Here is a 22,200-nt window from a genome sequence, read left to right as displayed (position 1 = left end):
TGATTCACAGATTGATTCCTCTTTAAAACTTCTCTTAACATACATACAAAGTTATGTTTAATACCCGTTTTGGTATTCTGGTAAACACAGTCGGTTATGTCTTTAGTAAACCGAAACAGCTGAGAAAGATGCGTGCCAGTATTAGAGACGTGCATTAGGCCTTAAAGAGACAGCGTCCTATTTATACCTGCAGTGAGAAGCACTAGTTATTTTACAATTAAATATTACATTTCTGCACCTGAATACTAGTGTTATTGATTTTATTAGTACCTTTATGTTGTATTCATCTACACTTGTCATTTTTGTAATTTACTTTATTAGTTCAGCTAGTAGTTTTTGCTGTGGATTAGAAGTACTTAAAGTTAGCATTCAGTAATTATTAAAAAAAAATTGTTTTTTGCTGATCCGAAAAATGATCCGATCCGTGACTCCAAATACGTGATATGATCCGAACCGTGAGTTTTGTGATCCGTTGCACCACTAATCAGTGATGATGTTGATGCTGATAATGTTAATGTTCATTGCTCGTTTTCTGTAGCTGCTTCCTGAATAACTAAGGAAATGTAAGCATTATAATTAGTAACTTACAATGTTTTAATTCAATTATTGTCATGTTAAATACAAATTAAAGGGATAGTTCATCCAAAAATGAAAATTTGATGAGGGCATCCAAGATGTAAATTACTTCAGTAAATGTTTCTTCAGCAGAACACAAATGAAGATTTTTAACTCAAACCGTTGCAGTCTGTCAGTGGTTTACTGGCAGTGGATGGACACCAAACCTTTGAAAGTTAAAAAAAAAAAATTACACACTGCGGCTCGTGACGATACATTGATGTCCTAAGACACGAAACAATTGAAACTGAACAGTATTTAAATCTTTTACCTTTGATATATAGCCATGTCTAACTACTGTCCCGAGCGCGTGCTCCTCGTCCGGCTCGTTACATGTGTACACGCTCTGGCGTAGTATATGCAAACACCGGAAGCGATCTGTCGCGTGTATACGACACCGATTGTTTACACAGTGCACAGAGATTGTGGGTATAGCGGCTATTCAAAACGGTATTTACTTGCGCTTATCCTGATTGTTCAAACCGATTTAAAGATAAAAGATTATGTTTGCTTGCGCAAACTCATTCGGGACTGTTGACTTTTCACCGATTTCCCCTTACGGCGTTTACGTATACTACGCCAGAGCGCGTACACGTGTAACGCACTGGATGCTGAGCTGAGTTGGACATTGCTGTGTATCAAAGGAAAAAAAATGATATAAATACTGTTCAGTTTCTCGCAAAAAAACGATCGTTTCGTGTCTTAGGACATCAATGTATCGTCACGAGCCGCAGGGTGTAATTTGGATTTGTCTGTGCATGATTTTTATTTTTTTTTTTACTTTCAAAGGTTTGGTGCCCATCCACTGCCATTAAATCACTAACAGACTGCAACGGTTTGAGTTAAAAATCTTTGTTTGTTTTCTACTGAAGAAACCTACATCTTGGATGCCCTGGGGCTAAGCAGATAAACATCAAATTTTCATTTTTGGGTGAACTATCCCTTTAAGTCATATTATAAACATTTGGCTGCTTTTAGCCTTATGCTGGAGCTGGTTTCGGGCAATGAAACGAAGCATGTAAATAAATCAATAAATAATATCATGTATCGGCGATCTGGCAGGCTGACGATAGGACCCAACACTACTGTAGGGTCAACTATACCTTAATATATCCTTAACTATAAGGTAGCAGACGAAACTTCCTGCTTTAGATGCCGTCTTAGCTGTTCGCCAATCACAACGCACTGGGACAGCTAACCAATCACAACACATTTGGTTTTTCAGAAGGCGGGCCTTCATCAACCCCGGAACTAATCGAGCCATTTGTGGCAGGCTGGGGAGAAAGGTATTGCAATTTATGTGAAAAATAATGCGTTTTTCGAGCCACCAAGCATGAGAGCATGTTCTAGTACACCCCCAAAACAAAATAAAGACTTTGAAAAAGAGCACAATAGGACCTCTTTAATGACAGGCTGCACATGTTTATTAGACTGCTGTCTTTTTAACAATAAACACACACTGATCTAAAAATACTGTTACACATGCGTTTTCTTTCTCAGCTGTTTACTTTCACTTAAGACAAAAAACGTCTGTATTTATGATGATATACTGATGTAATATTGTGCACATTGGGCGGTAAATGTAAAAGAAAAGCCAGATCAGGGCCTGAAAACCCTTTTATGCAGTGAAAATGCACAGAAAGGTTCGAGAACGGACACAGGCTGGGAACCCGCACTAGGACCGCTGTTCACTGTGCTTGCGCTTTAGGTGTGTGCACTGCATGCAAACAGTGGGCAGGTTCTTTAACTTTTCTGCACTTAAATCATTTGATTTTAAACTTTAAAATGCAAATGCGGGAAATGTGAAATGCACGTGTCTTATTGAATGCTCAGTTCTTGAAATTTGGAACTGTTTCTCGATACCCAGGCATATTCTCAGGAAGCTAGAGATTGCAGCTTATAAGGTTTTAGAAATGGATATTTTTTACACAAATACATCGATTTGCTTCAGAAGGCCTTTATTAACCCCTGAAGCCATGTAAAGCACTTTTATGATGGATTTATGCACTTTATTGGAATTCAAAATCTCAACACCCATTCACTGCCATTATTAAGCTTGGAAGAGCCAGGACATTTTTTAAAATCATTCTGATTGTATTTGTCTGAAAGAAGAAAGTTTTATAAACCTAGGATGGCTTGAGGGTGAGTAAATCATGGGGTAATTTTCATTTTTGGGTGAACTGTCCCTTTAAGGCTTTGGACTCGAATTGATCTGAGCAGGTTCTTCTTGGTTTCGGTCACAGCTCACTGGAAGGTTATCATGGAATAATAGCTTGAATTTTGATTCAGAAGACTGAATATAATCAAAACTTAATATATGAACTGTTTTCATTATAGTTTAATGGTGCTGTGCAGACTTTTGTTGCATTTTAAAGATCTGTGTGGAAATTGGGAAAACAAACCTTTAGTGTACTGCAGTTAAACAAACAGCATGCAGGTTTGAAATGACATTAGAGTGCGTAAATAATGATGCAGTTTCATTTCTTTAGATGTTAAATGAACTATCCCTTTAGGACTGGACTGATTTCAACACAAAGGAGGTTTGTAGGATGCCTGTGGACCGAGACTCCATTTTAAATCAGCTTAATCTCAGTCGACGAATGATAGAGTTAATGAATTATGTTTTAGAATCAACATCAGCTTGAGTTTCCAATGGAAATCCATGGAAAAACTGAGTGAGCCGTCCAGTCTAATTCGTACCCTTCGGTCTTTTATCATTAAATCTTTAAATTATACAAATCTCGGTTGATGTAGGCCGAGCGTATACGAGCGATTCGTTGGCAGTCTTTTAGTAAGCTCATCAAAGATTCCTTTGCTAGTTTATCGGAGACATTCATCTTCCGACGTCAATACTGTCTTTGCGGTGATGACTCACTGATGGTTAATTTAAATCATCTGTCAGTTTCTCTCTCTCTATCTCTCCCTTTTTATATTAATTGCTTTCTTCTCATATCCCTTGTTCCCTCTACACACGCATGGGCCTGTTAAAGCAGACAGTGTAAATAATTCACAGGCTTTTAGTCTGGTTAAGTACCCATGACTTGCAAGCTTGACTCTGAATCTCAATGAAGGCGACCTTGTCTTTTTGCTCTCTGCTGCGCCGCCAGTGCGACTGGAGGTAATTCTGGAATTACTACAAGCTTTTGAGTGTTTTTTTTTTTTTTAGATGTCTCACAAAAATATACAAGCAAATTTAGTTTATTATTTTCAGACCGTTTTTGGATGAAGGACTGAGTTTTATCATGAAGCCAGATTTTTTTTGTCCCATGTTGACGTTTAGATGTTAAATTGAAGTTAGATGGGGCATAGACTTGTAGTCTATCTACAGACTATCATGAATATGTATATATACATAGGCTTAATTTACAGGTGTCCCCGCCACTTTTTGGTTAATTTACAGGTGTCCCCGCCACTTTTTGGTTAAAGTTTTTTGCTGAATGTTCGCTGGGATATTATTAGTGACAGACATAATTTTTTTCCTATATATTGTTACAATAAAATATTAAATATTTATTCAACATTTTATGTTATAGCAATTTCACACACTGTATAATATAATTTTTTTTATATGTTGTAATACAATATTACATATTTATTCAACATTGTTTTCTTCACATTCTATATAATATTTTAATATTTTTTATATATAATTTGTTAAAATAGATCATTTTCATATCTCTGTGTGTGTGTGTGTGTGTGTGTGTGTGTGTGTGTGTGTGTGTATATTTATATATATATATATATATATATATATATATATATATATATATATATATATGTATACAGTATGTATGTATGTATATATGTGTGTGTGTGTGTGTGTGTGTGTGTGTGTGTGTGTGTGTGTATGTGTATATATATATATATATATATAACTGCACGTAATTGCATGCGCCACTGGCAATAAAGGGATCAGCTAGGAATCGGCAAGAGGTGAAATTGACCGGCCGATCATGCGAAAATCGACCGATTCCGATCACTAGCCGATCAATCGGTGCATCTCTAATTTTTATACATATTATGTTGTTATAATACAATATTAAATATTTTTTATATGTAGCTAGATAGATAATTCAAGTTAAAAACTTGCTGTACATTATCATATAACTAATAAACATGAACTAAAAGTCTCAAGAGTCCTCATGTGTGAGGCCTGTAATCTGAATCAGGGAGTCATTCGTTACTCTCCACATCGCTCCAGGATGCAATTAGACCCTGTGCCTAAAGACTGGCATGAGGTCAGTTGTCGAAAGGGAGCGAAGCAGCAAAATTCTTCATCATCCTCACTGTCCCGTGAAGTCCAGCAGATGGGCGTAAAAATCATCGCCCATCTACTTTCTTCTCATTGAGTCTTGTAAAGCTCTGAGCTTGTCTCTGCTCTGGTGTGATTGGACTCCAATAGACTCTTTGGGTCTGTCCTCACACTGAGACTCTCTTTGTTATGAGTGTCAGCTGGGGAAACCAGAACACGTTGTCATGGCTCCCACAGAGGGTGACATCATTGCTCGGGCTGTAAGTGATCTGTATTGCTCAGATCTCAGGAAACCGTTCCGCTTTTGTTCTGACATTCTCCGGATTGCCTAGTACCAGTTTTATATGGTGGTGATGCAGTTGCATTCTGGAAAGTTTTTGAATACCTGATCCCTGGAGTATAATTATCAGTGTCTAGTTAGTCTAACTTGGAGACTTGTCTGTTTTGTGGGTGTTTCTTCAACTATGGGCACTTTTAACTGTTGATTTGAAACTTTTTTTTTTTTAAATAAATAAATAGAAAAAAAAATATATATATATATTTTATATTTACATTTATATTTATTTATTTATAAAAAATAATAGGTAGATCAACTCGCATGAAGTTGTTTTTTGAACTAGTATGTACACTTTTGACTTGACTTGAAGAAAAAAAATGTATACATGTACATGTGCGTGTGTGTGTTTTTTTTTTTTTTTTTTTTTTTCTATTTTAATATACATTAAAATCTATTTCATTTCTGTAATCAAAGCCAAGTTTTCAGCATCATTACTCCGGTCTTTAGTGTCACATGATCCTTCAGAAATCATTCTAATATGCTGATTTATTATCAGTTCTGGAAACTGTTGAAACAGTTGTGCTGCTTAATATTTTTTTTAACCTGTGATACTTTTTTCAGGATTCTTTGATAAATAAAAAGTTAAAAAAGGACAACATTTATTTAAAATAGATTTTTTTCTAACAATATACACTACCGCTCAAAAGTTTTGGGTCGATAATTTGTAATTCTTTCTTTTTTTGAAAGAAATAAATACTTTTATTCAACTCACATGATTTTTTTAAACTACTTTTGACTGTCTGTAAAAAAATCATTTTAATATTTTTTTTTAAAATATTTAAGTATTATTAAGTATTATTCTTTTTATTATTATTATAAGTATAAAATTAATATAATATAATTTAAGTATTATTTTTTAACAATTTATTTGTTGTTGTTATTATTATTATTATTATTGTGTAATAGTTTTCTTTCTTTAAATAATTTCACAATTGTTAAGTGTGATGGAAGAAGTGTCATTAATATAAAATATTTTCCACACAATAAATATTTAAATGGTATATTTTATCCTAGTTTCCTAGAAACATTTCTTAAATTATTTTTATTATCAATATTTAAAGCAGTAGAGTACAATTTTATCCAAAGATCAGCATTTATCTAAAATAAAAAGCTTTTCTTACTTTATATACTATACTATTGAAAATATTGATATTTTTTTATATTTTGGGAAATAAATTATAGAAATAAGACTTTTATTTAGCAAGGATGCTTTTTTTAATTTCTTCTCAACGTTCTATTCATCAAAGAAACCTGAAAAAAATATACTCAACTCTTTTCAACAACAACAACAACAATAATAATAATAATAATAATAATAATAATAAATGTTTTTTTTTAAAGGACATCAGAATATTAGAATGATTTCTGAAGGATCATGTGACTGGAGTAATGATGCTAAAAATTCAGCTTTGAAAACAAATAAATTACATTTTAAAATATATTCAAATTGAAAACAGTTATTTCAAATAGTAAAAATATGTCATAATTTGGCTGTTTTTGCTTTACTTTCGATCAAATAAATGCAGGCTTTGTGAGTAGAAGAGACGTATGTGTGTATAAAGTATTGTGTCATTCACACACAGATCGATCCCATGTGCAACCCTCTGCATCTTGTTCTTGAATATTTATATCTCGTTTTCCAAATCTGACGTGTTCTCTCCTCTCATTGCCCTGTCTAAGAAATATGCAAGCGATTATTAGTCATGTTCACGGACAGCAGGAGTGTTACCAACCACTCTAATCGTCTCCAAACATCTGTTACACTTCAGGAACACCTCCAAATGCGCTTGAGTTTGGAGTGGACATGTGTTAGTGTGTTTTGATTTGCCCAGCAGGAGTGAACAACTGGGGCCTCTCAGAGAGAGTGTGTGTGTGTGTGTGTGTGTGTGTGTGTGTGTGTGTGTGTGTGTGTGTGTGTGTGTGTGTGTGTGTGTGTGTGTGTGTGTGTGTGTGTGTGTGGGCTTGCACTGCAGAAAGGTTGCAATTATGGTTTTGCACCCCTGAAGCGCATAATTGGATATCGTCATGGCAAGAGAATGTGACTGTTATGATAACACAAACAAAGTCGTCTCATTATGTTCAAAAGTTAATTTACTTTACTGTCTCTCAGCGGCTTTTGTTTCATTCATATCTCTGCTGCCCCCAGCTGGACTGTAAAATATAATGCAAGAAATAGGAATTACACTTACAATAATAAAGGCTCTTGATGCAGGATTTGTCTTGTAATTAGTAATTAATAATGCAAATAATACATTAATGTGAGCTAACTTTAATCATGTTATTATATTCTTATAGGTTCTTATAGGTTCCAGTGGCATCTTTAGTCTTTAAAATAATTTCACACAACGGTTCTGAAAATTCAGTGTTTAATACAGAACAACATTCAACGTTTCTGGTTAATTTTTAATATTCTTTATTACAATTGAAAATAATAAAATTTTAGTGCACTGTAAAGACTCTGTTCTTTTGGTCATTTGGGTTACATTGTTAGTACAGACGGCAATCTGTGTGATCCACATCTGTATTCCTGCACAGCTGTTCGTGTGTCTAAAGACAGACTCCCTGTGTTTGTCCGCAGGGATCTCAAAGCTGGAAACATCCTGCTGGGAGAGGATGGATCAGTGCAAATCGCAGGTACCAACTTTCTATTTAACTGCACTTACTTTCTTTTTAACAGTAAAATATGCTCATTATAGTTCACATTATGCAAAAAGCACAACCATACAGCTTTTTTCTTTTGCATTCCGTTCTTTAATTAATGTTTTTGAAAGAAATCTCTTATGTTCACCAAGACTACATTTATTGGATTAAAAATACAGTTCAGACTGTAAATAATATTGCAATTTAAAATAACTGTTTTCTGCTTTAATATATTTTAAAATGTAATTTATTCCTGTGATGACAAAGCTGAGGTTTCAGCATCTTTAGTGTCACATGATCCTTCATAAATCATTCTACACTGCAAAAAAAAAAAAAAAGAAAGGAAAGAAAGTTCGTGTTGCTGCTGCCTTAAAATGTTAAGTTTACTCAGCTCAAATATCCACGTTTTCATGTAGTACAACTTAACATTTCATGTTGACTAAACTTAAAATTTTAACATGGCACTTACTTTAAGTAAAAAATTTTTTTTTTTTTTTTTTTTTTTTTTTTACAGTGTAATATGCCAATTTGGTTCTCAAGAAACATTTTTTATTATCATTGTTTAAAAACAGCTTAATTGCAAAATATTTTTGTGGAAAGCATGATGTTTTCATGTTTCCTTTATGAATAGGAAGCTCAAAAGAACTGCATTTATTTAAAATAAAAAACTTTTTTAACATTATAAATGTCTTTGCTGTCACTTTAAATCAATTGAATGCATCCTTACTAAATAAAAAGTATTAATTTCCTTATATATGTAATAAAAACATACTGACATCAGACTTTTGAACGGTGGCTTACACAACTAAATACTTAAATGTAAAATTTTCATGTTAAATTTTTCTTTCTTTCTTTTATTTATGTATTGTTTACAGATTACAGTTGTTATTATAACATACTTTTCTCTTAGTCTAAGTCTATTATGCTCACCAAGACTGCATTTATTTTATTCAAAATACAGTACAAACTGTGAATAATATTACAATGTAAAATAACTGTTTTCTGTTTTAATATATTTTAAAATGCCATTTATTCCTGTGATGGCAAAGCTGAGGTTTCAGCATCAATACTTCTGTTTTTACTGTCACATGATCCTTCATAAATCTTTCTGCACTGTAAAAAAAAATGAAAAAGGAAGTTGTTCCTTAAAAGTAAGCTGCTGCCTTAAAATTTTAAGTTTACTCAACTCAAATATCCACATTTTCACAGTACAACTTAACATTTCATGTTGACTAAACTTAAATTTTTTGTCACATTATAAATGTCTCTGCTGTCAGTTTGAATCAATTGAATGCCTCCTTACTAAATAAAGTATACCTTTCTTTATATATGTAATATAAACATACTGACCTCAGACTTTTGAACGGTGGCTTATACAACTAAATACTTTAATGTAACAGTTTTATGTTTATATTTAAATTTGTGTTTCTTTTATTTATTTATTTATTGTTTACAGATTACAGTTTCCTTATTGTTATTATAACATACTTTTCTCTTCTAAGTCTCTTCTGCTCAGCAAGCCTCTATTTGTTTGATCCAAAGTACAGCAAAAACAGTACAATTTTGAAATATTTTTACTATTCAAAATAACTGTTTTCTATTTAAATATATTTAAAAATGTAATTTATTCCTATGATTTCAAAACTCATTTTTTTTAGCATTATTACTCCAGTCACATGATCCTTCAGAAATCATTCTAATATTCTGATTTGTTGCTCAAAAAAACATTATCATTATATAAATTATTATATATGTTAAAAACAGCAGTAGAATTTGTTTCAGGTTTCTTTGATGACCAGAAAGTATTTATTTAACATTTTGATGAGTGTTTTTTTTTTTTAATCTTTAGATTTCGGCGTAAGTGCCTTCTTAGCCACCGGTGGTGACATGACGCGAAATAAAGTGCGAAAGACGTTTGTGGGAACGCCATGTTGGATGGCTCCAGAAGTCATGGAGCAGGTATGAATTTCCTCCCAACAACCACTTCTCATTTAAAGCCATGCAAGCCAATGAACAACATGCACAAAAGTCCAGTGAAGATGATGGAGTAGGGTCCAAAGGTCCTGAGATCACATGATATTAAATTGGAAAAATGCTAAATAGAAGCATTTTCTCTAATAGCCTCAAACCTCACTGTATATGGACTGAATTACATGGACAATTAAAGCTCTTATTTTGTCCTTTAAAAAGTCTAAAGATTTCAATGTGGTGTAAAATTACCGGTAACTGCTGGCATATGGATGGATCTCTCGTGTTAAACAAATCTGTGACTGTTTGTGTGCAGGTGAAAGGTTACGACTTCAAAGCAGACATCTGGAGTTTTGGGATCACAGCCATCGAGCTGGCCACAGGCGCCGCTCCTTACCACAAATACCCTCCTATGAAGGTGAGGAAAGAGCAGGAGATACAGTCCCATACGAGCTCTAATGAAGCTCACAGCTGTTTTAAGACAGTCATGCATCACTCTAATGAGAAACATGCTGTTTTTATTGCATGTGGGCTGTGTTTGTGTTTGCAGGTGTTGATGTTGACCCTGCAAAATGATCCGCCTTGCCTTGAGACTGGAATCACAGATAAGGAGGTAGTAAAGAAATATGGGAAATCCTTGAGGAAGATGATCTCGTTGTGTTTGCAGAAGGACCCAGAGAAAAGGTGCTGAGCAGAGCCAGTATAATTTTATTAAGTCGTGTGAGATTATATGTTTATGTTCAAAAGTTTGGGGTTGGTAAGATTTAAAAAACAAAGTTGTCTATTATGTTCATCGAGATGGCATTTGTTTGATCAAAAATACAGTAAAACTGTTTTGAAATATTATTACAATTTTAAATAAATATATTATTTCTGTGATTTTTCACCATAATTTCTAGTTTCAGGGTCACATTATCCTTTAGAAATCATTCTCATATGCTGATTTGTTGCTCAAGAAACATTTCTTATTATTACCAATATTGAAAACTTTTTTGTTCTGGATTCTTTGATAAAGAGGATTTTCAAAAGAATGGTTTTTATTTGTAAAAGAAAGATTTTGTAACATTATAAATGTCTTTACTGTCACTTTTGATCAATTCAAAGAATCCTTGTAAAAAAGTATATTGTTTTAGGGGGGAAAAAAACTGACCCCAAACTTTTGAACAGTAGTGTATGTTTTATATGTTGAGTATTATTTAGCTGGTCATTTGATCTAAAACAGACCTGCTCAGTATTAAGTATGTTGAGTTTGAATGAGATTTTGTTTTCAATGACTGTGAATGCTGATATTGCCTGATAAGACTGTAAGTTAAAAACAAATGTATTTCAATAGTGTTTGCTTTTTAGGCCAACATCATCAGAACTCTTAAAACATAAATTCTTCCAGAAAGCCAAGGTAAGAATCTTACTTCCAGAATTAATTTTATTGTTCCATGTAATTGTCATCATTTATTCGCCCTCATGTTTTCGCAAATTTGTATGACTGCATTTATTCTGTGTAACATATACGTTTTTTTATATATTCAACAATTCATACTCCAAACAGGACACAAATACATTTTAAATTATACTTTTTATGGTTCCTATTATCTTATTCTTGACATTGTTAGAGTTGTGTAATGATTCTTCAAAGTCTCTATTTTGTACACTGCCAGTCAAAAGTTTTTGAACAGTAAGATTTTTAATGTTTTTTAAAGTATTCTCTTTTGCTCACAAAGCTTAGTTATATTCTTAGTTATTTATTACCTGAAATAAAAAGCTTTTGTAACATTATAGACTATATCATTCAAAAGCTTCAGTATGATTTATAATTTTATAGTATATATATTTTTTTATCATTTTGTATAATTTTTAGTATAGATATTCTAGAAATGAATACTTTTATTTAGCAAGATGCTTTAAATTGATCAAAAGCATCCCTCTTCAACTGGCTGATAAACTCTTTGCCAAATGGAGTTCCCTGTCTGCAGTTTGAATCAGTGCCCAGTAGGGGGCTGGAGTTGAGTCTGAGTGTCAGCCCATGTTGTGATTCCACCATAATTGTGGTTATTACTATAATTTAGTAAAATATTAATCTTTCTGTTCCATTTTGTTTGGCAGAATAATGAATTTCTGCAGGAGAAATTATTACATAGAGCACCTACAATTACAGAGAGAGCGAGAAAGGTGAGGAACATGTTGCATAATGTTTTATTAGGTATTATTTCTGCTGTTTTACGATGTGGTAATTTTTATTGTATGAGATGTTTATATAATATTATTGGTAATACTTTACAATAAGGTTCATTAGTTAACAACTAAGAATGAACAATACTTCTACAGCACTTTTTTTCAATTTTAGCTAATGTTAATTTCAGCATTTACTAATGCATTATTAAAATCACAAGTTGTGTTTATTAACATTAGTTAATGTACTGTGAACTTACATGAACAAACAATGAACAACTGTATTTATTAACTAACATTAACAAAGATTAATAAATAGTGTAACAAATGTGTTCATTGTTCTTTCCTGTTAGTTAATACATTAACTATTGTTAGCTAATTTATTATATTATTAAATGATTCTCATATTTACATGCTTTATTTATATTTAGCCGGTTTTTATGTATATGCAAAGCACTACAAATTAAAATACTTTCTCTGGTATGCTGTTAAAAAAAATCAAAATTGTAAATAAAACAAATTTTTGGAGTATGTTTTTGAAGAAAATAGTATTTTAGTCTATCTACTTCCAGTTTTTCTAACTACATTCAGTGTGTTATAATTATTTGTGAAATTTGCTATCAATTTCTGAAAATTGTGCAAAGTACACCCTACATTCAATCTTAATATCTTACTAGATAAATAAATACAGTTTTGCAGAATCTGCAAAAGGTCAATTATTTTATCAAAATAAGAGGGATCATACAAAAGGCATATCATTTTTTTATTTAGTACTGATCTGAATAAGATATTTCACATAAAATATGTTTACATATAGTCCACAAGACAAAATAATAGCTGAATTTATATTTTTAAAAAAATTCAAAAACAAAATGCATTAAGAGCCGTGGGGTGAAAACTTTTTGAATTTAAAGATCAGGGTAAATTTGACTTATTTTGTCTTCTGGAAAGGGCAGTACTAAATGAAAAAAAAAAAAATTATATTTAGGCAAAATAAGAAAAATTTACAAATTTTCATTCTGTTCAAAAGTTTTCACCCCCTGGCTCTTAATGCATCATTTTCCTTCTGAAGCCTAAGTGAGTGTTTGAACCTTCTGTAATAGTTGCATGTGAGTCCCTCAGCTGTCCTCAGTGTGAAAAGATGGATCTCAAAATCATACAGTCATTGCTGGAAAGGGTTCAAATACACAAAAATGCTGAAAAAAATCTAAGAATTTGTGGGACCTGAAGAATTTTTCTGAAAAACAGCAGACAGTTTAACTGTTCAGGACAAACAAGGGACTCATGATCAACTATCAACTATCTGTGTTTCTATATTATTATTATCTATATCTGTGTTTTTATTGTGTTTATAGTGTTGTACAGCACTTTGGTACACGCTGTGTTTTTTAAGGTGCTTAACAAATAAATTTTGATTTGATTTGATTTTTTTGATCACTAAATAAATTGTATTAATAATAATAATAATAATAAACTGTATTAAAAATCAAGTGTATGTAAACTTTTGAACAGGGTCATTTTAATAAGTTCAACGATTATTTTCTCTTGTGGACTATATGTAAACGTCTTTTATGTGAAATATCTTATTCAGGTCAGTGCTAAATAAAAAAATCACATGCATTCTGTACGGTCCCTCTTATTTTGGTAAAATAATTAACATGTAGGAGATTCTGCAAGGTGTATGTAAACTTTTGACCTCAACTTTAGATGAAAAATGTAATAATGGCAATAATAAAAATAATAATAATCAGAATTAGTTAAAAATTGTAACTTTTGTGTTTGTGTGTAGGTTCGGCGAGTTCCTGGCTCCAGTGGGAGACTCCATAAAACAGAAGATGGAGAATGGGAATGGAGCGATGATGAACTGGATGAGGAGAGCGAAGAGGGCAAAGCTGCTGTTGCTGCCTTACGGGTAACACACACTTAACACACACAAGCAGAATTTCAGATCCTACTGAACACGTCATTTTGAGAGTTCGAGCACTGGTTGTTTGCACTTTTTGTTTGTGTGTGGTGTTTGTAATGCTGTTGGCTGTTGCACCTCTCATCCTTGGGCTCTGTTTTGTGTTTGCCGCTAAAGGAGCAGCAGTCCAAGTCGACAAGGCGACAAGTCCGTTTCTCTCATCCTCTTGAGCTGCCCCCACCCAGGGTTGTTCAGTTTTCCCACTGATACAGATGGCTCACCTTAACAAGGAAGCACACTCAGTCAGACACAACATTAGGACATGCAGAAACTGGAAGTGCTAGATAATGAGGAGAGAAAATTTGTTTAGCGAGTCTAATATATCTGCTAATATGAGTTATCTAGCTTTAAAGACCTAAAACAGTAAAGTTACTAGAGTTCAGGTTGGATTAAGGATAAACATTGAACCTTCACCCGTCCGTGATAATCTGTTTCTCTGCATGTCTATGCAAGAAATAATCATGTACAGTATAAAATCATTTAGATTGCTTATTGCGATAACTTCTGCACAATATCTCTGCTTATTATGAACCTATAGCTCACATGTGCTACAAAATTACCTACTTACCTGGCTCTTGAAGCTTGACCACATATTCTAATATCAATGACTAAACCGTGGTAAAGCAAAAATAGTGTCACCAAACTATTCTTGCTGGAAAAAAAACAGAGACCGACTTAATAGTGATGACATGTGCTTCCTGGATGCCATCTGTATTGTGTTTTATTTGTAACTTTGACATACTGTACTGACCAAATCAATGATATCTAATAACCACCCAGATTTTTTTAACAGCCTCGTAATGAGATTTCTGTTGGTTTAGGCACTAACATGTAATGTGGTCACTTCTGGTTACTACATGATCTTTGTGTTTTGGTATAAAAATCACTTTTGTCTCTTCTGTCCTTGCTGATTAAATAAATCTTACTGGTCTTAAACATTTTAAATGGTAGTATATGTGTTAACACACTTTAGGTTAGGTGGTATGGTGTAATTCTTTCTGTTTGGTTAAGGGTTTGGGAATACATTGGATGTATGTAGTTCATACTATTGAATAGAATATGTTCTAGGCAGATATTGTGTAATTTGTTTGCATATCTTAAAGGAACAGTTCACCCAAAAATGAAAATTACCCCATGATTTACTCACTCTCAAGTAGGGCTGGGCGATATGGCAAAAATGTAATCTCGATAATTTTTTCCCCATATTGAACGATAACGATATATATTTCGATATAAGCTGTTGATGTTGCCAGCTTTAAAATAGTATCCCAACAATGACTAAAGCCACAAAAATGAAAGGGTTCATTAAATTACATTTAAAGTATAGTTTATTAACAAAAACAGATTACAGATTTGGCCTTAAAAATTAAAACAACTTACTAAAATAAATTAAAAAAATAAAAGTTGTGACAGAGTATGGTAAATGAGAGTAAATGTACAAAATGTAAACATAAAATTATTGTAAAAACATCATTTGTAACACAATTATTTATTTATTTATTATTATTAACACAATTGTTTATTTTCTCTATTATAGGTTGAGCTATTTAAATTAGAGGCAACCACTGCATTTTGAAACAATCTACAGTATAAATAACAAAAAATTACGACACGTTTAATTCTTTCTTAACCGTATTAAGTACAGACAATTCAGCCATAATCTAAGTAGGCTACTCTCTAAATATTCAAAGTGCAAATAGAGACGGATATTTCAAGCATGATACAGAGCTATCATAGCCTACATACTAATAACAGCCTAGATATGTCATGTAGCCTAATTTGCGTGCATTGGGGGGATTAAAATTGCTTTTGAATGCGCGTGGGTTTTTTGCTTTCGGTTTCAGTTTTAACAATCGCGCCAAACTCTCAGCTGAGCTAAGAGTCACTTTTCAGGTAGCCAAACCACTTATATAACGGAATTCGTGCTACCTTTTTTGTCGACAATTTCAACATCTTTGGATAATAACTCGAAGTTAGTTTCACTTTCGTCGCTGCTTCCTCTCTCTTTTTTTTGTTGTCCTGGTGTTAAGTTTGCTTCGCAAAGTGCGGTAGGAAATGAACTTTGTACTTTGACGTGCACACGCACACTGTACGCTGATTGGCTGTTATCGCATATTTCTGCTGTGTGATTGGCTCTTAGATTAATCCATATCGAGCAAAAAATGTCTAGAGCCTATCATCGTTATTAACATAAATTTTATCGCGATTCGATATGATATCGTTTATCGGCCCAGCCCTACTCTCAAGCCATCTTAGGTGTATATGACTTTCTTCTTTCAGTCGAATACAATCGGAGTTATATTAAAAAAATGTTCTGGCTCTTCCAAGCTTTATAATGGCAGTGAATGGGTGTTGAGATTTTGAAGTCCAATAAAGTGCATCCATCCATCATAAAAAGTACTCCTCACGGTTCCAGGTGGTTAATAAAGGCCTTCTGAAGTGAATCGTTGTGTTTGTGTAAGAAAAACATCCATATGTAAACTTGATAAACCATAAAGTCTAGTGAACAGTTAGCGGAAGTTAGAGATTATGGTTTATAAAGTTTTAAATATGGATATTTTTCTTACACAACTGCATTGATTTGTGTTAGAAGGCCTTTATTAACCCTTTGAAGCTGTGTAGAGCACTTTTTATGATGGATGGATGCACTTTATTTGGACTTCAAAAACTTAACACCCATTCACTGCCATTATAAAGCTTGAAAAAGCTACAACATTTTTTATTAAAAAATCTGATTGTTTTCGTCTGAATGAAGAGTCATATACACCTAGGATGTATTGAGGGTAAGTAAATCATGGGGTAATTTTCATTTTTTGTGAACTATCCGTTTAAAACATCCTTCAATTCTTGAATAATACTGTATTTTACTAAAACTTAAAATCATAGCATAAGTGTAAAATAAAAAAACTGATGAAGGACCTTAACTCCCTGCTTCATTCCTTACTACAGTGCGTTCAAATCCAAAGCTGAATTACAGTAACCCAAACCATTATATATTATTATAAAAGACTTGAGCTTGACCTTTGACCCTTTTATCTTTCTCACAGTCACCAAGAGTAAAAGAAGGACTCCAGAATGCAGAGGTATGTAGACCATGAGGAACCTTTCCAGTAGCCATATTAATGAACTATTGTATTTGCAGTATGCACTGTGTATCATATAATGCATTTTTATATGCATGAAATACTACTGACTTACTGTATTTGGTAAAAATGAAACATTTTATGTGGAAATTTTTTTTCTTTTTTTTTTGGAAGCCTGTTTCCACCACTGAATAAACCACCACTGTTTTTGCTACTTTTTATATCATAATTCTCACTTTTTTCCCCAAGAATTGCATGATACAAACTCAACTTTTTTTCACACGCAATTGTGAGTTATAAAGTCAGAATTGCTTGATATAACCTCACAATTGTGAGAAAAAATGCAGAGTTGTGAGATAAAAACGTGCCATTGTGAGAAATAAAGTCAAAATTGCAAGATAAAAATGTGCAATTTTTACTTTTTTTCTCCGAATTGGTTGATGTAAACTCTTAATTGCAAGAAATAAAGTCAGAATTGATGATTTGAATTTTGATTTTTTTTTTTCAGAATTGCGTGATATAAACTTTCAATTCTCCCTTTTTTTTCCTCACAATTGCAAGTTTTTATTTCGCAATTCAGAAGTTTGCTCATAATTGTGAGATATAAACTTGCAATTGCAAATTATAAAGTTGTGAGAAATAAGGTCAGAATTCTGATAAAAATTAGCAATTTAACTTCTTTTTTTTCAAATTGCTATATAAACTTACAATTAGAGGGAAAAAAAAACTCACAATTCTAACTTTTTCTACGAACTGTGTGATATAAACTCAAATTGCAAGAAATATTCAAAATTGCGATATAAAAATGTGCAATTTTGTCTTTTTTTTCCCTCAAAATTACTGGATATAAACTCAGAAAAAAGTCAGAATTGCGTGATATAAACTCACAAGTGTGAGAAATAAAGTCAGTATTGTGAGATAAAAACATCCAAATCTGTCTTTTTTCTGAGAATTGTGTGATATAAACTCCCAATTGTAATTAAGTCTGAATTGCGAAATTAAAAACTTGCAGTTGTGAGAAAAGTCAGAATTGCAAGATAAAAACTCACAATTAAAAGAAAGAAAAAAAATCACAATTCTAACTTTTTTCTCAGAACTGCGTGATATAAACTCAAATTGCAAGAAATAAAGTCAGAAATGCAAGATAAAAACTCACAATTCTAACTTTTTTCTCCAAACTGTGTAATATAAACTCAAATTGCAAGTAATAAAGTCAGAATTGCGAGATAAAAATGTGCAATTTTGTGCAATCTCAGAATTACCGGATATAAACTCATAATTTGGAGAAAAAAGTCAGAATTGCAAGATAAAAACTCACAATTAAAAGAAAGAAAAAAAATCACAATTCTAACTTTATTCCCTGAACTGCATGATATAAACTCAAATTGCAAGAAATAAAGTCAGAAATGCAAGATAAAAACTCACAATTCTAACTTTTTTCTCCAAACTGTGTAATATAAACTCAAATTGCAAGTAATAAAGTCAGAATTGCGAGATAAAAATGTGCAATTTTGTGCAATCTCAGAATTACCGGATATAAACTCATAATTTGGAGAAAAAAGTCAGAATTGCAAGATAAAAACTCACAATTCTAACTTTATTCCCCGAACTGCATGATATAAACTCAAATTGCAAGAAATAAACTCAGAAATTCAAGAAAAAAAATCACAATTAGAAGAAAAAAACCTCAGTTCTGTTATCAATTGGTTGATATAAATTCATAATTGTGAGAAATAAATCAGAATTGCGAGATAAAAACTCGAAATTGTGAAAAAAAAAGTGAGAATTGAGAGATAAAAACTCACAATTAGAAGAAAAATACTCACAATTCTAACTTTTTTCTCAGAACTGCGTGATATAAACTCAAACTGCAAGAAATAGAGTCAGAATTGCAAGATAAAAATGTGAAATTTTTACGTTTTTTTTTTTCTCAGAATTGCATGAAACTGTTAAATCGTGAGAAATAAAGTCAGAATTCTGATAAAAACTTGCAATTGTGAGGTGAAAAGTCAGAAAATTGCAAGATAAAGACTTTTTCTCATAATTGAGATATAAACTTGCAATTGCGAATTAAGTCCAATTCTGAGGGGAAAAAAGACTGGTATGTTCTCAGAATTGCGAGTTTACATCTCACAATTCTGACTTAATTGTGTGTTTTAAAGTCTGAACTGCGATATAAACTCACAAATTCTGAGAAAAAAGTTACACTTGTGAGATAAAACCTCACAATTGTGTTTATATAACGCAATTCAGACTTAATTTCCCAGAATCGCAAGTTTATATTTCGCAGTTCTGAGAAAAGAAGTCCGAATTGCAAGTTTGTATCGCAATTCTGAGAAAAAAGTAAAATCTTAATTTTTAATTTAGTGGAGAAAACAGGCTTTCACATATTTCACTTTTTATATATTTATAATGTGATTTTTAAAAGTTTACGTGGGTCTTCACATGTATTTGTAGCTATTCCAGCCTTACGGCAGTCACCTCCAGCCTGAACTACCTCAAGCTGCTGGCCAGGGCCCGGCCAGCACTCAAAACACTGCCCCAACCACAACACCAACCCCAGCTGCGACCCCTGCGCAGGTAGAACACCAACAACAAATCGGACTTTAGACACCTCTATTCCAATCAAAGCTGTTGTATCAAGCATGAAGTTAATAGGCCAATGAGAAACGCTGATCATCTGCTTCCATCTGTAGGCCCCAGTTCCTGGAGGCGATGCCTCACCGTCCCCCATCAGTTTAGTATTAAGGCTAAGGTAAGATTCATTTGGTTTTTTATTCATTTATTAACATTGATCCAGTGTTGACAGGAGCAGTAGATGACTTATATTTGTCCTTCTGTCCTATAGAAACTTGAAAAAGGAACTGAACGACATACGATTTGAGTTCATGCCTGGCAGAGGTAAGAGTGTTAAGATGTGGCTAATAGTCAATAATAAATCAAGCAATAATTACTCTTAATAGGATACTACAAAGACTCCTAAAGTGTTTTTTAAGTGTTTTTTCCACAACTTTGCATTGTATACCATCTTGTAGTCTTCTGAACCATCTTTATTGTTTGGTTTCTGCGTAGATCTGCGTTTGCCTCTCTCATTATTTACACTACATGCTCGAATCGGTGAAGTGATGTAGAAGCAGGTGTTGATTATCTTTTTGAGAGAAAGTTAGCCTATGTCTTTATAGTACAATGGCCTTTTATATTTCAGAAGATCAAAGGATTTTTGATTTCTCAGTTCGTGACCTCTTTAACAAATCAATTTAACATCCTTTTAAAATCAGCTCCTGTTTATCTCAGCTTTCTGCCCTCCAGCAGAGGCCAAAGCAATGCAAGAGTAAATAATTTTTTCTACCCCATCAGATGTCAAAGAGCCCTAACTCTCTGCATCTGCGTTTTGTCAGTGTCTTATCTTATCTTTAAGAATCCCAAAATAAAACTTTTAGTGTCATGGCTCCAGGGGGCATGTCCATTTCTGATGGCCTGATGTAATGTGTGAGAATGCTCTTTCGCACGAACACGTCTTCATTTTTCTCTCTGTTTGACTGTAGTATGTTAGCATGATGTGTAGAGCTGAGCAGTCATTAAGTTGTCAGCCTCATTCTGGAAGATCTACAAGCTTGTCAGTTCAAATATGGAGGAGGTTGTAATTTGCCAGACTCAGTTTGTTGGTCTGAGCAAGCCATTTTAAAGCAGAGTTAATGCATTACATGCATTTTTCTTTTCTGTAGACACAGCAGATGGGGTTTCTCAGGAGCTGGTATCGGCCGGCTTGGTAGATGGGAGAGATTTAGTTATTGGTAAGGATTTTTTTCTTCTGATTATTTTTTGTTTTCTTTAAAGAAATAAATACTTTTATTGAGTTTGAATGCATCAAATTAATCAAAAGTGAATGTAATGCCATTTCTAATGTTACAAACAATTTTTTTAAAATTTCTGTTCTTTAAAGAATACAGATCCTAAAACAAATGTATCACAGTTTCCACCAAACTGTTAAGCAGCACAACCATTTTCAACATAGATGATGTTTTTTAACACCAAATCAGCATATTAGAACGATTTCTGAAGGAACATGTGACACTGAAGACTGGAGTAATGATGCTGAAAATTCAGCTTTGCATCACAGATATAAATTACATTTTAAGATGGATTCAAATAGAAAGAAGTTATTTAAAATTGTAATAATATTTATTGGTTTTACTGCATATATAGATAGATAGATAGATAGATAGATAGATAGATAGATAGATAGATAGATAGATAGATAGATAGATAGATAGATAGATATATGTGTTGTTACCTGAATGATCCACAGCTGTGTTTTCTTTTTTTTAGAGATTTGGAGTTGTTTATGAGTCCCTTGTTTGTCCTGAACAGTTAAACTGCCGGCTGTTCTTCAGAAGGTCCCAAAAATTCTTTGGTTTTTCAGCATTTTTGTGTATTTGAACCCTTTCCAACAATGACTGTATGATTTTAAGATCCATCTTTTCACACTGAGGACAACTGAGGGACTCATATACAACTATTATAGAAGGTTCAAATGCTCACTGATACGCCAGAAGGGAAAACAATGCATTAAGAGCCGGGGGTGAAAACTTTTGAACAGAATGGAGATTGAGACAGAATTTAAAGATCAGGGTAAATTTAATTTACTAAATTTAATTTTACTTATATTTCACTTATTTTGTCTTCTGGGAGTAGCTTCTGAAGGGCAGTACAAAATGAAAAAAATATGATATTTAGGCAGAATAAGACAAATGTACACATCTTCATTCTGTTCAAAAGTTTTCACCCCCTGCCTCTTAATGCATCGTGTTTCTATTTAAAGCATCAGTGAGCGTTTGAACCTTCTGTAGTAGTTGCAGTCCCTCAGTTGTCCTCAGTGTGAAAAGATGGATCTCAAAATCATACAGTCATTGTTGGAAAGGGTTCAAATACACAAAAATGCTGAAAAAAAAACTGAATTTGTGGAACCTGAAGGATTTTGTTTAATTGTGTTATTTTTATAAAATAATTAACATTTTGCAGATTCTGCAAGGTATGTAACTTTTGACTTAAGTCATGTTCCTAAACCTGTGTTTTATGTCATTTCAGTGGCTGCTAATTTGCAGAAGATAGTCGAAGAGCCTCATTCCAATAAAAATGTCACATTTAAACTGGTGAGTGACTTCTGGTTTGGTTA

At 32.9% G+C, this 22,200-nt stretch overlaps 1 protein-coding gene across 1 annotated transcript in view; it reads left to right on the top strand.

Moving 5' to 3' along the window:
• Window positions 1-22,200, top strand: part of oxsr1b (oxidative stress responsive kinase 1b) — a 73,428-nt gene that overhangs the window by 49,949 nt on the left and 1,279 nt on the right. The window contains exons 5-17 of the mRNA XM_073830406.1: window positions 7,783-7,838; window positions 9,694-9,803; window positions 10,129-10,230; window positions 10,363-10,496; window positions 11,160-11,208; window positions 11,913-11,978; window positions 13,768-13,890; window positions 16,989-17,024; window positions 19,482-19,604; window positions 19,721-19,779; window positions 19,873-19,925; window positions 20,750-20,818; window positions 22,113-22,177. Of these exons, the coding sequence (XP_073686507.1) occupies window positions 7,783-7,838; window positions 9,694-9,803; window positions 10,129-10,230; window positions 10,363-10,496; window positions 11,160-11,208; window positions 11,913-11,978; window positions 13,768-13,890; window positions 16,989-17,024; window positions 19,482-19,604; window positions 19,721-19,779; window positions 19,873-19,925; window positions 20,750-20,818; window positions 22,113-22,177 (1,045 nt within the window). The remainder of the gene's footprint in view (window positions 1-7,782; window positions 7,839-9,693; window positions 9,804-10,128; window positions 10,231-10,362; window positions 10,497-11,159; window positions 11,209-11,912; window positions 11,979-13,767; window positions 13,891-16,988; window positions 17,025-19,481; window positions 19,605-19,720; window positions 19,780-19,872; window positions 19,926-20,749; window positions 20,819-22,112; window positions 22,178-22,200) is intronic.

Source organism: Garra rufa, chromosome 24, assembly GCF_049309525.1.
Source record: "Garra rufa chromosome 24, GarRuf1.0, whole genome shotgun sequence".
NCBI lineage: Eukaryota > Metazoa > Chordata > Actinopteri > Cypriniformes > Cyprinidae > Garra > Garra rufa.
The sequence above is the reverse complement of the archived record's forward strand: the minus strand, read 5'-3'. Positions and strand labels throughout refer to the sequence as shown.